The sequence below is a fragment of the Triturus cristatus genome, chromosome 10 (genome assembly GCF_964204655.1).
Source record: "Triturus cristatus chromosome 10, aTriCri1.1, whole genome shotgun sequence".
In the NCBI taxonomy this organism is placed as follows: Eukaryota; Metazoa; Chordata; class Amphibia; order Caudata; family Salamandridae; genus Triturus; species Triturus cristatus.
Window position 1 is genome coordinate 1,054,316,762 of NC_140593.1, and position 14,013 is coordinate 1,054,330,774.

Genomic DNA, 14,013 nt, shown 5'->3' on the forward strand with positions numbered 1-14,013 from the left:
ACAAAAATACGGTGAACCCCAGTGTTTTTCCTAGCGCTGTTGCTATAAATAGCTGCCTAGCGCCTACACAGACATCTCAACGCCATAGTGCAAGGGTGCCTGTGTTGCAGGGATGATTGTTTATTTGCAAAAAGGTGCCGCTTCCTGCACATAAACATTCAATGATCGTGATTTGCTACTTCTATGTGTGCACACATAGAAGTAGCAAATCACCATTATTTAAAGATTGTGTTTGCGTATGAAGGGACACCTTCCTGCCCAAAAACAAACATTAATGGTGTTTTGCTCTTTCTATGTGTGCTGCAGAATGCAACACACATCGAAAAAGCAAAAACGAGGAGAAATAAAAGTATTTCTCCTCGTTGCACCAATCTAACGCCTGCTTTTGCATGGCGTTAGTTTTTGGCAGTGCCTCAGATTTACAGATCCTTGTGACTCTAGGGCAGCGTCAAAAAGCAATGGATGTTGCAGTGGAACGCCCACAGCAACACCCAGTGCAAGACCCTTTCATGCAGATACCTGTGTTAAAGGGTACCATGTTTACGGAGCGGCGTTAGGCCATGCAAAGTGGTTCACGGCTGCTTTGTAAATTAGGTGCAGGGCATTCCACCACCGGAGCGTCGAAAAAAGTGATGTCCTGGTGGCACTGTCCCCTTGTACATATGCCCCACTGTGTCTTGCCTAGGGCTTATGCGGGCTCCCCTCCAGTGTAGTGCAAGGGGGCCTGTGTTACGGGCAAGATTGTTTTTGTGCAGGAAGGAGTATTTACTTGCACAAAAACATTCCAAAGAGGCATAGTCTTATTTCTTCAGAATACATGGAAAGAGGAAGTAACAAATGAAATAGTTATATTTGACTTTCTTACGCCTCTGTCGAATACGCACACCAATTTGGCACAAACCTCAAGTTTGAAAGTCTTTGTAAATCTCGGTTTGCCTCAGAATACATTGGTGGATCTGTGGGACTGCCCGTGCCCCACCCATAGAATGCCTACCCGATGCAATGCAGCGCTATGTGATGTGTTGCATTACTTTGTATTTACTAAACCATGCAGCCATTCTGAGTGGCTTTGTGTGGCTTAGTAAATGCCAAAATGATTTTGCGTTGGGGCTGCGCCACAAAAATTACACAACCCTGATGTAAAATCATACTAAATCTGGGTCTTCGCATGCAGCTGCTGTTGGAAATAAAGTGGTGCACATTTCAATAACTCACTTTTAGTAGTATTCTGTTCCTTCTACATCTTCAAGAAGCACTTTAAGGAACAAAAAGATCCATGCCTCGCAGGGTGCTGCACAGAAGCCTAGGTCAGAAAATAGATTAAACACATTCTAATAGACTTTATTATTATTATTTTTTGCAGAGTTTTATATACAGTGAACTTGACCCGATTCAGGTATGAGAGCGCTTTACACAGCACCAGTTACGTTACATGAGGACAGACATTCATTTTGGTTAGGCACGGGGAGATTAAGTGATTTGCCCAGAATCACAGGATGTTCAGCATCATTGCCGAGACTCGAACCCAGTTCCCCAGATTAGAGGTCGACCGCCCTAGCCGTTAGGCCAACTCCTCTCCCCTTTATTACTGACACGAGGCGTTGTATGGAATTTGACAGAGTAGACGAGATACTGGTAACTTTGGCAGGAATCATTCTTTGTGTCAGACATTGTATTGGTTATTGTGCTCACAAAAGATCACTGATGGATCCAGTCTTAGTGGGGCGGTGCAGAAGACAGGTTAGCGGGTTCACAACTAGTTCAACAGCTCCAGTTAAACCTCAACCTTTTGCAGAGGTGGGTATTGGAATGTACTCCTTCACAGAGCCATTACAGGGCTCCTGCCTCCTTCTCGTCTGAATCCAAAGCATCCATTACAGAGCAGCTGCAGCAGCACTGCTGACCCCCAGACTGAACACACTCAGGCTTGACATTGTCCCACCTTCCTTTCGCCTCGTTTTGAATCTCGCCGTGGTGCACTGTGTGATCTTGGGACATGCTGATTGACCTCTCCAGTCCAGTCTTGGTCCATGAGGGGGGTGAATATGAACTCCGAAGCATGCTGATCCCTGCCCATAAAATAGGGAGACCCCTAACTGGAGGCAAGACCTGGAAGCTTGGTTACGAATGAATTTCCCTTTGGATTGGTTGGTGATCCCTTACTAAGCACATTGCGATGGATGATCCTTTGTTAAGCGCATTGTGATGGAACCCAGGTGGTTCAGTGCATGTAAACCTTATGCTTCCTTACTTGTTGGACAGTATTCTTTTCTATTGTTTGTTCCCCTCGCTGAAGCCTCGACTCTTTTACTTGGAAACCTTGTTCTTGCGACCTCAAGCTCGACTTTTATGGAGAGGAAGTGAGGGAGCGCAAGATGCACCCTGGAGAATTCTTGGATTTCTGTGGAATGTTGTGTTAACCACTCTCCAGAGCTGTCCCTGCAGCATCTCCCATTAACACACAATCATCACTGTACATTCTTTGCATTTCATTTCAGCTCTGGAGAGAAGATGTTGGCCCGAGTTTTTCAACATATGTTTTCCAGAGACTCCAGCTTTACTCCGAGTTCCTGGGAAGTCGCTTCAGTTTGTGGAGAAGCTTGGCAGAGGTATAATTACTGCGATTCTGTCTTTCCTCTGCACAGGGCCCATGTTGGGTTGCTTTCGGTGGTCGAAAGGTGTGAAGATCCGTGCCTGCTTGCGGCTGCTGTTGGAATGGATCCGCAACGTGGGATTCGGCCACCTGGCCGAGCAGTTCTTCAGCAAACTTAATAACGCGGCGCATTTGTTGGCCACGCCGAGTGCTCAGCTGTCTCAGGTACATAAAACAGGTTCCACGGTTAGATGATGTGTGATATGGAAATAGGTCTCGCTCCGTCATCAGCTCTAGCTCAGTTTGGCTGAATATTGCCGCTTCCTTCACAACATGCTTGATATAAAAGATTTTGGCCTTGGTTATGAGTGCCCTGAGGGTGGGGTGGGGGAACAGGGGTAGTTGCCCCAGGTGCAAAATTTTTAGGGGCATTTTTAGGGGTGCAAAATTTTAATAGGGGCTCAACATTTTTAAAGAAAAGTGGAAGGATACTTGCCTTGCCCCAGGGGGCTGGCTACCCACGCTACGCCGCTGCCCGAGTGCATAGTATAATTAGCGCCCCCAGTGGACCCTGATTGATCAGGATTGATAATTCATTGGGTGCAATAACCACCTCCAATTATGAGATTTGCCCTTCAGAATAGGGCGTAGCAGACAGATTTTGGTGACTTCTGATCAAGAATGTTTTTGTTTCTGTCTTTAACAGGCTTTTTCTCTTGGTGCATCTGAGCAGGGTTCACCTGCTGAAATGTACCTGGAGAAAACTGCAGGGGTGCAGAATGTACCGCAGGGAAACTCTGCACAATTTATATTTCCTATCTCCGTGTTCATAGAGGGGTTTACGCAGGGATCCAAGCTGTCCGTCCCACTTGTAATCACGGCTAGGGCCCAAATTTACCAAATTTGTACAACTTTTATGCCAGTAAATAGGAGTACATTACACGTGTGTATACCGGGCACTGTATTTATGAAGGTGCATGCACTGGTGTTAGTCAGTGAAATAGTAATTTGTGTGAATAACTTGTGCACTTGTAAGTTTTTCTCACGTTTTATTTGTGGCGGTTCCCAGAGGGTAGGCTGGGACTATCGAATCTGAATTATCGCAGGTCACAATATCCAGAGGCAAAATATTGAAAGGTACATTCGTATACATTTTCTATACCAAATTTCACATGTATATGCCTTAGTGATAAATATATCTAGCAGGTACGTAGATGTGTATTTAAAAATAGTAAATTCTTCCCACCCTCAGTGCACTTACCTGTTCTTGGTCACTCAACATTGTGGTCACGATAGTGTAGTCCCGATATTGTCACCCATCAATATTTCGTGTTTGGTATTCCCTACTGCATTCTGTTCCCAGCAGGTGTCAGAGGAGTACTCATAGACATCCAATGAATATGTGTGAACACCCCCTCTGGTGTAACTTTATGCATATTTACAAAGCTGTGTAAGTGCATTTCCTGCACTTATTTGTTCACTCAAGTAACAACTGGAAAGTCCAGACTTCCCTGCTGCAGAAAGTGTGGGAAGTAGCCGCAGTCACTCGAGTTTCCACTTTTCATAGGGGAATTGTATATTGTAAGTAGGAACACGGTGGAGAAAATAGTGTGAAATTAAAGAAAGGATTTTTTTTCTCATATTTCTTTTTCTATTTTAGCAATCCAAAAAATGTGTCCTATATACTAGTACTTAACATGCGTAGTTAAACAGTGCCTGAAATGTGATGTGGGTCCAGAATATCGCCTGTCATAAAACATGTGTTCTAAATATCCTCAACTAAAATATCCCCCTGTTGGAGTTAATAATCGTTAATCTACACCAATGGTCGATATTTTTGTAAACAATCGTTAGGACATGACATTTAGGTAAGATGGCATGTTTGTGTACACTATTCCTATATACAGCTCTGAAGTATGCAAGCTTAGGGCTAGGAGAACAGGTAAAACACACTCTTAAGACTGTTCTTCACGACAGCTGTAAATTATATCAATGTGGGTGGGGAGTTAGTAAATAAACCCACTCATGTGTAAGTTACATACAAACATAGGCATACATTACAATTGTGAGAACCTTGACGGCTTTACAAATGCTGGCCCTCATTTCTTGGTAGTGGATTCATTTAAGACCCAATTGACAAGTTTATTTTCTTAGTAGGTGTGCAGGGGTAAATCACACCTTAATGTTGAGAGTAAGACACAACTATTCATAAAAAGTGAATTGGACCCTTCGAGGGATACAGACGATGCGTGAACACCCTGTACCACATCTGGGAAGTATTCAGAAACTGCAATATTTACACTCTAGCCCTTGGCCATGGTGGACTCTGGGGTACAATGGCTGGTTATGTAATAGCTTTTAAAGTACATGTCAATTATGCCTGTCCTCAGAGTGCAGTACATTGCGAAGAACAAAGTGCAAGCTCCCTCCTGGGGGGCGCCCTTTAATCTTGACCCTGGCACCCCAGTGCATGAGCTTGTCACAAGTGGATGGAAATGTCACATGCCCTCTGTGCCGCTGCAGTTGAAGAGTTTGCTGCTGCTTATGCTCTATCTTCTTAGCCCTTTTTTGGGAAGCACATTATTAATGCATGTTGTTTGTTGGAGGTATTTTATGTGGTTTTGCTGGTTGTTCTATGGCTTGCCAAGGGACATGAAATCTATCAGATTTGCCACATGTGTGAACACTGCATGGGTTGGTAACTGCTACAAACGTATTGTAAGAGGATACTGTAAATGTGTTAAATAATTCCAACTCTGCGGATTTTCAAAATTACTTCATACTCCAAATAAGGACTTAAGTGCTGTAAATGTTAACAGAACACCAGATTTACACATTATTTGCTGGATAACTGTAGGCCACATTTTAATTTCATTTTTGGTCCCCGACGTGCTCATACAGATGACCTGGCAGTCCCTAAAGGCGGAATTCCCAGCGCTGAGCCTTTCGCAGCTGCACTGCATCCTGACTCAGTACCAACTGGCGACAAACACCGGGCCAGTACCTGCCTGGCAGCCCACTGAAGAGGACAGCTCAGAAGCCTTCAAGACAGGTGACTTCTCGGCTCATGGCCAAAGTGTGTTCATATCAAACCTCTGCTCAGATATCAGCTTATCTGCAGGCTGGTTCAGGCATCATTCTTCTTATCCCAGTACCATAGAGCTACACTGATATCAGCTTTATGTTAAGTGATGGTTACGCCAAAGATCCTCAGTGCTACATCAAGTCTCTATCGTGATATCTGCAGGCTGGTTCAGGCATCATTCTTCTTATCCCAGTACCATAGAGCTACACTGATATCAGCTTTATGTTATGGGATGGTTACGCCAAAGATCCTAAGTGCTACATCAAGTCTCTATCGTGATATCTGCAGGCTGGTTCAGGCATCATTCTTCTTATCCCAGTACCATAGAGCTACACTGATATCAGCTTTATGTTAAGTGATGGTTACGCCAAAGATCCTCAGTGCTACATCAAGTCTCTATCGTGATATCTGCAGTCTGGTTCAGGCATCATTCTTCTTATCCCAGTACCATAGAGCTACACTGATATCAGCTTTATGTTAAGTGATGGTTACGCCAAAGATCCTCAGTGCTACATCAAGTCTCTATCGTGATATCTGCAGGCTGGTTCAGGCATCATTCTTCTTATCCCAGTACCATAGAGCTACCCTGATATCAGCTTTATGTTAAGTGATGGTTACGCCAAAGATCCTCAGTGCTACATCAAGTCTCTATCGTGATATCTGCAGTCTGGTTCAGGCATCATTCTTCTTATCCCAGTACCATAGAGCTACACTGATATCAGCTTTATGTTATGGGATGGTTACGCCAAAGTTCCTCAGTGCTACATCAAGCCTCTATCGTGATATCTGCAGGCTGGTTCAGGCATCATTCTTCATATCCCAGTACCATAGAGCTACACTGATATCAGCTTTATGTTATGGGATGGTTACGCCAAAGATCCTCAGTGCTACATCAAGTGTCTATTGTGATATCTGCAGGCTGGTTTAGGCATCATTCTTCATATCCCAGTGCCATAGAGCTACACTGATATCAGCTTTATGTTATGGGATGGTTACGCCAAAGTTCCTCAGTGCTACATCAAGCCTCTATCGTGATATCTGCAGGCTGGTTCAGGCATCATTCTTCATATCCCAGTACCATAGAGCTACACTGATATCAGCTTTATGTTATGGGATGGTTACGCCAAAGATCCTCAGTGCTACATCAAGTGTCTATTGTGATATCTGCAGGCTGGTTTAGGCATCATTCTTCATATCCCAGTACCATAGAGCTACACTGATATCAGCTTTATGTTATGGGATGGTTACGCCAAAGATCCTCAGTGCTACATCAAGTCTCTATCGTGATATCTGCAGGCTGGTTCAGGCATCATTCTTCTTATCCCAGTACCATAGAGCTACACTGATATCAGCTTTATGTTAAGTGATGGTTACGCCAAAGATCCTCAGTGCTACATCAAGTCTCTATCGTGATATCTGCAGGCTGGTTCAGGCATCATTCTTCTTATCCCAGTACCATAGAGCTACACTGATATCAGCTTTATGTTATGGGATGGTTACGCCAAAGATCCTCAGTGCTACATCAAGTGTCTATTGTGATATCTGCAGGCTGTTTTAGGCTTCATTCTTCATATCCCAGTACCATAGAGCTACACTGATATCAGCTTTATGTTAAGTGATGGTTTACGCCAAAGATCTCAGTGCTACATCAAGTCTCTATCGTGATATCTGCTGGCTGGTTCAGGCATCATTCTTCATATCCCAGTACCATAGAGCTACACTGATTTCAGCTTTATGTTAAGTGATGGTTTACGCCAAAGATCTCAGTGCTACATCAAGTCTCTATCGTGATATCTGCAGGCTGGTTTAGGCATCATTCTTCATATCCCAGTACCATAGAGCTACACTGATATCAACTTTATGTTAAGTGATGGTTTACGCCAAAGATCTCAGTGCTACATCAAGTCTCTATCGTGATATCTGCAGGCTGGTTCAGGCATCATTATTCTTATCCCAGTACCATAGAGCTACACTGATATCTGCTTTATGTTATGGGATGGTTACGCCAAAGATCCTCAGTGCTACATCAGGTCTCTATCGTGATATCTGCAGGCTGGTTCAGGCATCATTCTTCATATCTCAGTACCATAGAGCTACACTGATATCAGCTTTATGTTAAGTGATGGTTTACGCCAAAGATCTCAGTGCTACATCAAGTCTCTATCGTGATATCTGCTGGCTGGTCCAGGCATCATTCTTCATATCCCAGTACCATAGAGCTACACTGATATCAGCTTTATGTTAAGTGATGGTTTACGCCAAAGATCTCAGTGCTACATCAAGTCTCTATCGTGATATCTGCAGGCTGGTTTAGGCATCATTCTTCATATCCCAGTACCATAGAGCTACACTGATATCAGCTTTATGTTAAGTGATGGTTTACGCCAAAGATCTCAGTGCTACATCAAGCCTCTATCGTGATATCTGCAGGCTGGTTCAGGCATCATTCTTCATGTCCCAGTACCATAGAGCTACACTGATATCAGCTTTATGTTATGGGATGGTTACGCCAAAGATCCTCAGTGCTACATCAAGTGTCTATTGTGATATCTGCAGGCTGGTTTAGGCATCATTCTTCATATCCCAGTACCATAGAGCTACACTGATATCAGCTTTATGTTATGGGATGGTTACGCCAAAGATCCTCAGTGCTACATCAAGTCTCTATCGTGATATCTGCAGGCTGGTTCAGGCATCATTCTTCTTATCCCAGTACCATAGAGCTACACTGATATCAGCTTTATGTTAAGTGATGGTTACGCCAAAGATCCTCAGTGCTACATCAAGTCTCTATCGTGATATCTGCAGGCTGGTTCAGGCATCATTCTTCTTATCCCCGTACCATAGAGCTACACTGATATCAGCTTTATGTTATGGGATGGTTACGCCAAAGATCCTCAGTGCTACATCAAGTGTCTATTGTGATATCTGCAGGCTGTTTTAGGCTTCATTCTTCATATCCCAGTACCGTAGAGCTACACTGATATCAGCTTTATGTTAAGTGATGGTTTACGCCAAAGATCTCAGTGCTACATCAAGTCTCTATCGTGATATCTGCAGGCCGGTTCAGGCATCATTCTTCTTATCCCAGTACCATAGAGCTACACTGATATCAGCTTTATGTTATGGGATGGTTACGCCAAAGATCCTAAGTGCTACATCAAGTCTCTATCGTGATATCTGCAGGCTGGTTCAGGCATCATTCTTCTTATCCCAGTACCATAGAGCTACACTGATATCAGCTTTATGTTAAGTGATGGTTACGCCAAAGATCCTCAGTGCTACATCAAGTCTCTATCGTGATATCTGCAGGCTGGTTCAGGCATCATTCTTCTTATCCCAGTACCATAGAGCTACACTGATATCAGCTTTATGTTAAGTGATGGTTACGCCAAAGATCCTCAGTGCTACATCAAGTCTCTATCGTGATATCTGCAGGCTGGTTCAGGCATCATTCTTCTTATCCCAGTACCATAGAGCTACCCTGATATCAGCTTTATGTTAAGTGATGGTTACGCCAAAGATCCTCAGTGCTACATCAAGTCTCTATCGTGATATCTGCAGTCTGGTTCAGGCATCATTCTTCTTATCCCAGTACCATAGAGCTACACTGATATCAGCTTTATGTTATGGGATGGTTACGCCAAAGTTCCTCAGTGCTACATCAAGCCTCTATCGTGATATCTGCAGGCTGGTTCAGGCATCATTCTTCATATCCCAGTACCATAGAGCTACACTGATATCAGCTTTATGTTATGGGATGGTTACGCCAAAGATCCTCAGTGCTACATCAAGTGTCTATTGTGATATCTGCAGGCTGGTTTAGGCATCATTCTTCATATCCCAGTACCATAGAGCTACACTGATATCAGCTTTATGTTATGGGATGGTTACGCCAAAGATCCTCAGTGCTACATCAAGTCTCTATCGTGATATCTGCAGGCTGGTTCAGGCATCATTCTTCTTATCCCAGTATCATAGAGCTACCCTGATATCAGCTTTATGTTAAGTGATGGTTACGCCAAAGATCCTCAGTGCTACATCAAGTCTCTATCGTGATATCTGCAGTCTGGTTCAGGCATCATTCTTCTTATCCCAGTACCATAGAGCTACACTGATATCAGCTTTATGTTATGGGATGGTTACGCCAAAGTTCCTCAGTGCTACATCAAGCCTCTATCGTGATATCTGCAGGCTGGTTCAGGCATCATTCTTCATATCCCAGTACCATAGAGCTACACTGATATCAGCTTTATGTTATGGGATGGTTACGCCAAAGATCCTCAGTGCTACATCAAGTGTCTATTGTGATATCTGCAGGCTGGTTTAGGCATCATTCTTCATATCCCAGTACCATAGAGCTACACTGATATCAGCTTTATGTTATGGGATGGTTACGCCAAAGATCCTCAGTGCTACATCAAGTCTCTATCGTGATATCTGCAGGCTGGTTCAGGCATCATTCTTCTTATCCCAGTACCATAGAGCTACACTGATATCAGCTTTATGTTAAGTGATGGTTACGCCAAAGATCCTCAGTGCTACATCAAGTCTCTATCGTGATATCTGCAGGCTGGTTCAGGCATCATTCTTCTTATCCCAGTACCATAGAGCTACACTGATATCAGCTTTATGTTATGGGATGGTTACGCCAAAGATCCTCAGTGCTACATCAAGTGTCTATTGTGATATCTGCAGGCTGTTTTAGGCTTCATTCTTCATATCCCAGTACCATAGAGCTACACTGATATCAGCTTTATGTTAAGTGATGGTTTACGCCAAAGATCTCAGTGCTACATCAAGTCTCTATCGTGATATCTGCTGGCTGGTTCAGGCATCATTCTTCATATCCCAGTACCATAGAGCTACACTGATTTCAGCTTTATGTTAAGTGATGGTTTACGCCAAAGATCTCAGTGCTACATCAAGTCTCTATCGTGATATCTGCAGGCTGGTTTAGGCATCATTCTTCATATCCCAGTACCATAGAGCTACACTGATATCAACTTTATGTTAAGTGATGGTTTACGCCAAAGATCTCAGTGCTACATCAAGTCTCTATCGTGATATCTGCAGGCTGGTTCAGGCATCATTCTTCTTATCCCAGTACCATAGAGCTACACTGATATCAGCTTTATGTTAAGTGATGGTTACGCCAAAGATCCTCAGTGCTACATCAAGTCTCTATCGTGATATCTGCAGGCTGGTTCAGGCATCATTCTTCTTATCCCAGTACCATAGAGCTACACTGATATCAGCTTTATGTTAAGTGATGGTTACGCCAAAGATCCTCAGTGCTACATCAAGTCTCTATCGTGATATCTGCAGGCTGGTTCAGGCATCATTCTTCTTATCCCAGTACCATAGAGCTACCCTGATATCAGCTTTATGTTAAGTGATGGTTACGCCAAAGATCCTCAGTGCTACATCAAGTCTCTATCGTGATATCTGCAGTCTGGTTCAGGCATCATTCTTCTTATCCCAGTACCATAGAGCTACACTGATATCAGCTTTATGTTATGGGATGGTTACGCCAAAGTTCCTCAGTGCTACATCAAGCCTCTATCGTGATATCTGCAGGCTGGTTCAGGCATCATTCTTCATATCCCAGTACCATAGAGCTACACTGATATCAGCTTTATGTTATGGGATGGTTACGCCAAAGATCCTCAGTGCTACATCAAGTGTCTATTGTGATATCTGCAGGCTGGTTTAGGCATCATTCTTCATATCCCAGTACCATAGAGCTACACTGATATCAGCTTTATGTTATGGGATGGTTACGCCAAAGATCCTCAGTGCTACATCAAGTCTCTATCGTGATATCTGCAGGCTGGTTCAGGCATCATTCTTCTTATCCCAGTACCATAGAGCTACACTGATATCAGCTTTATGTTAAGTGATGGTTACGCCAAAGATCCTCAGTGCTACATCAAGTCTCTATCGTGATATCTGCAGGCTGGTTCAGGCATCATTCTTCTTATCCCAGTACCATAGAGCTACCCTGATATCAGCTTTATGTTAAGTGATGGTTACGCCAAAGATCCTCAGTGCTACATCAAGTCTCTATCGTGATATCTGCAGTCTGGTTCAGGCATCATTCTTCTTATCCCAGTACCATAGAGCTACACTGATATCAGCTTTATGTTATGGGATGGTTACGCCAAAGTTCCTCAGTGCTACATCAAGCCTCTATCGTGATATCTGCAGGCTGGTTCAGGCATCATTCTTCATATCCCAGTACCATAGAGCTACACTGATATCAGCTTTATGTTATGGGATGGTTACGCCAAAGATCCTCAGTGCTACATCAAGTGTCTATTGTGATATCTGCAGGCTGGTTTAGGCATCATTCTTCATATCCCAGTACCATAGAGCTACACTGATATCAGCTTTATGTTATGGGATGGTTACGCCAAAGATCCTCAGTGCTACATCAAGTCTCTATCGTGATATCTGCAGGCTGGTTCAGGCATCATTCTTCTTATCCCAGTACCATAGAGCTACACTGATATCAGCTTTATGTTAAGTGATGGTTACGCCAAAGATCCTCAGTGCTACATCAAGTCTCTATCGTGATATCTGCAGGCTGGTTCAGGCATCATTCTTCTTATCCCAGTACCATAGAGCTACACTGATATCAGCTTTATGTTATGGGATGGTTACGCCAAAGATCCTCAGTGCTACATCAAGTGTCTATTGTGATATCTGCAGGCTGTTTTAGGCTTCATTCTTCATATCCCAGTACCATAGAGCTACACTGATATCAGCTTTATGTTAAGTGATGGTTTACGCCAAAGATCTCAGTGCTACATCAAGTCTCTATCGTGATATCTGCTGGCTGGTTCAGGCATCATTCTTCATATCCCAGTACCATAGAGCTACACTGATTTCAGCTTTATGTTAAGTGATGGTTTACGCCAAAGATCTCAGTGCTACATCAAGTCTCTATCGTGATATCTGCAGGCTGGTTTAGGCATCATTCTTCATATCCCAGTACCATAGAGCTACACTGATATCAACTTTATGTTAAGTGATGGTTTACGCCAAAGATCTCAGTGCTACATCAAGTCTCTATCGTGATATCTGCAGGCTGGTTCAGGCATCATTATTCTTATCCCAGTACCATAGAGCTACACTGATATCTGCTTTATGTTATGGGATGGTTACGCCAAAGATCCTCAGTGCTACATCAGGTCTCTATCGTGATATCTGCAGGCTGGTTCAGGCATCATTCTTCATATCTCAGTACCATAGAGCTACACTGATATCAGCTTTATGTTAAGTGATGGTTTACGCCAAAGATCTCAGTGCTACATCAAGTCTCTATCGTGATATCTGCTGGCTGGTCCAGGCATCATTCTTCATATCCCAGTACCATAGAGCTACACTGATATCAGCTTTATGTTAAGTGATGGTTTACGCCAAAGATCTCAGTGCTACATCAAGTCTCTATCGTGATATCTGCAGGCTGGTTTAGGCATCATTCTTCATATCCCAGTACCATAGAGCTACACTGATATCAGCTTTATGTTAAGTGATGGTTTACGCCAAAGATCTCAGTGCTACATCAAGCCTCTATCGTGATATCTGCAGGCTGGTTCAGGCATCATTCTTCATATCCCAGTACCATAGAGCTACACTGATATCAGCTTTATGTTATGGGATGGTTACGCCAAAGATCCTCAGTGCTACATCAAGTGTCTATTGTGATATCTGCAGGCTGGTTTAGGCATCATTCTTCATATCCCAGTACCATAGAGCTACACTGATATCAGCTTTATGTTATGGGATGGTTACGCCAAAGATCCTCAGTGCTACATCAAGTCTCTATCGTGATATCTGCAGGCTGGTTCAGGCATCATTCTTCTTATCCCAGTACTATAGAGCTACACTGATATCAGCTTTATGTTAAGTGATGGTTACGCCAAAGATCCTCAGTGCTACATCAAGTCTCTATCGTGATATCTGCAGGCTGGTTCAGGCATCATTCTTCTTATCCCAGTACCATAGAGCTACACTGATATCAGCTTTATGTTATGGGATGGTTACGCCAAAGATCCTCAGTGCTACATCAAGTGTCTATTGTGATATCTGCAGGCTGTTTTAGGCTTCATTCTTCATATCCCAGTACCATAGAGCTACACTGATATCAGCTTTATGTTAAGTGATGGTTTACGCCAAAGATCTCAGTGCTACATCAAGTCTCTATCGTGATATCTGCTGGCTGGTTCAGGCATCATTCTTCATATCCCAGTACCATAGAGGTACACTGATTTCAGCTTTATGTTAAGTGATGGTTTACGCCAAAGGTCTCAGTGCTACATCCAGTCTC

The 14,013-nt window shown here is 43.3% G+C and overlaps 1 protein-coding gene across 2 annotated transcripts in view; it reads left to right on the forward strand.

Annotated features, from left to right (window-relative positions):
• The window catches only part of RADIL (Rap associating with DIL domain), a 448,013-nt gene that overhangs the window by 363,614 nt on the left and 70,386 nt on the right, over positions 1–14,013 (forward strand). For both annotated transcript variants that reach the window (XM_085629184.1, XM_085629183.1), the window contains exons 9-10: positions 2,646–2,818; positions 5,495–5,645. In XM_085629184.1, the coding sequence (XP_085485310.1) occupies positions 2,646–2,818; positions 5,495–5,645 (324 nt within the window). The remainder of the gene's footprint in view (positions 1–2,645; positions 2,819–5,494; positions 5,646–14,013) is intronic.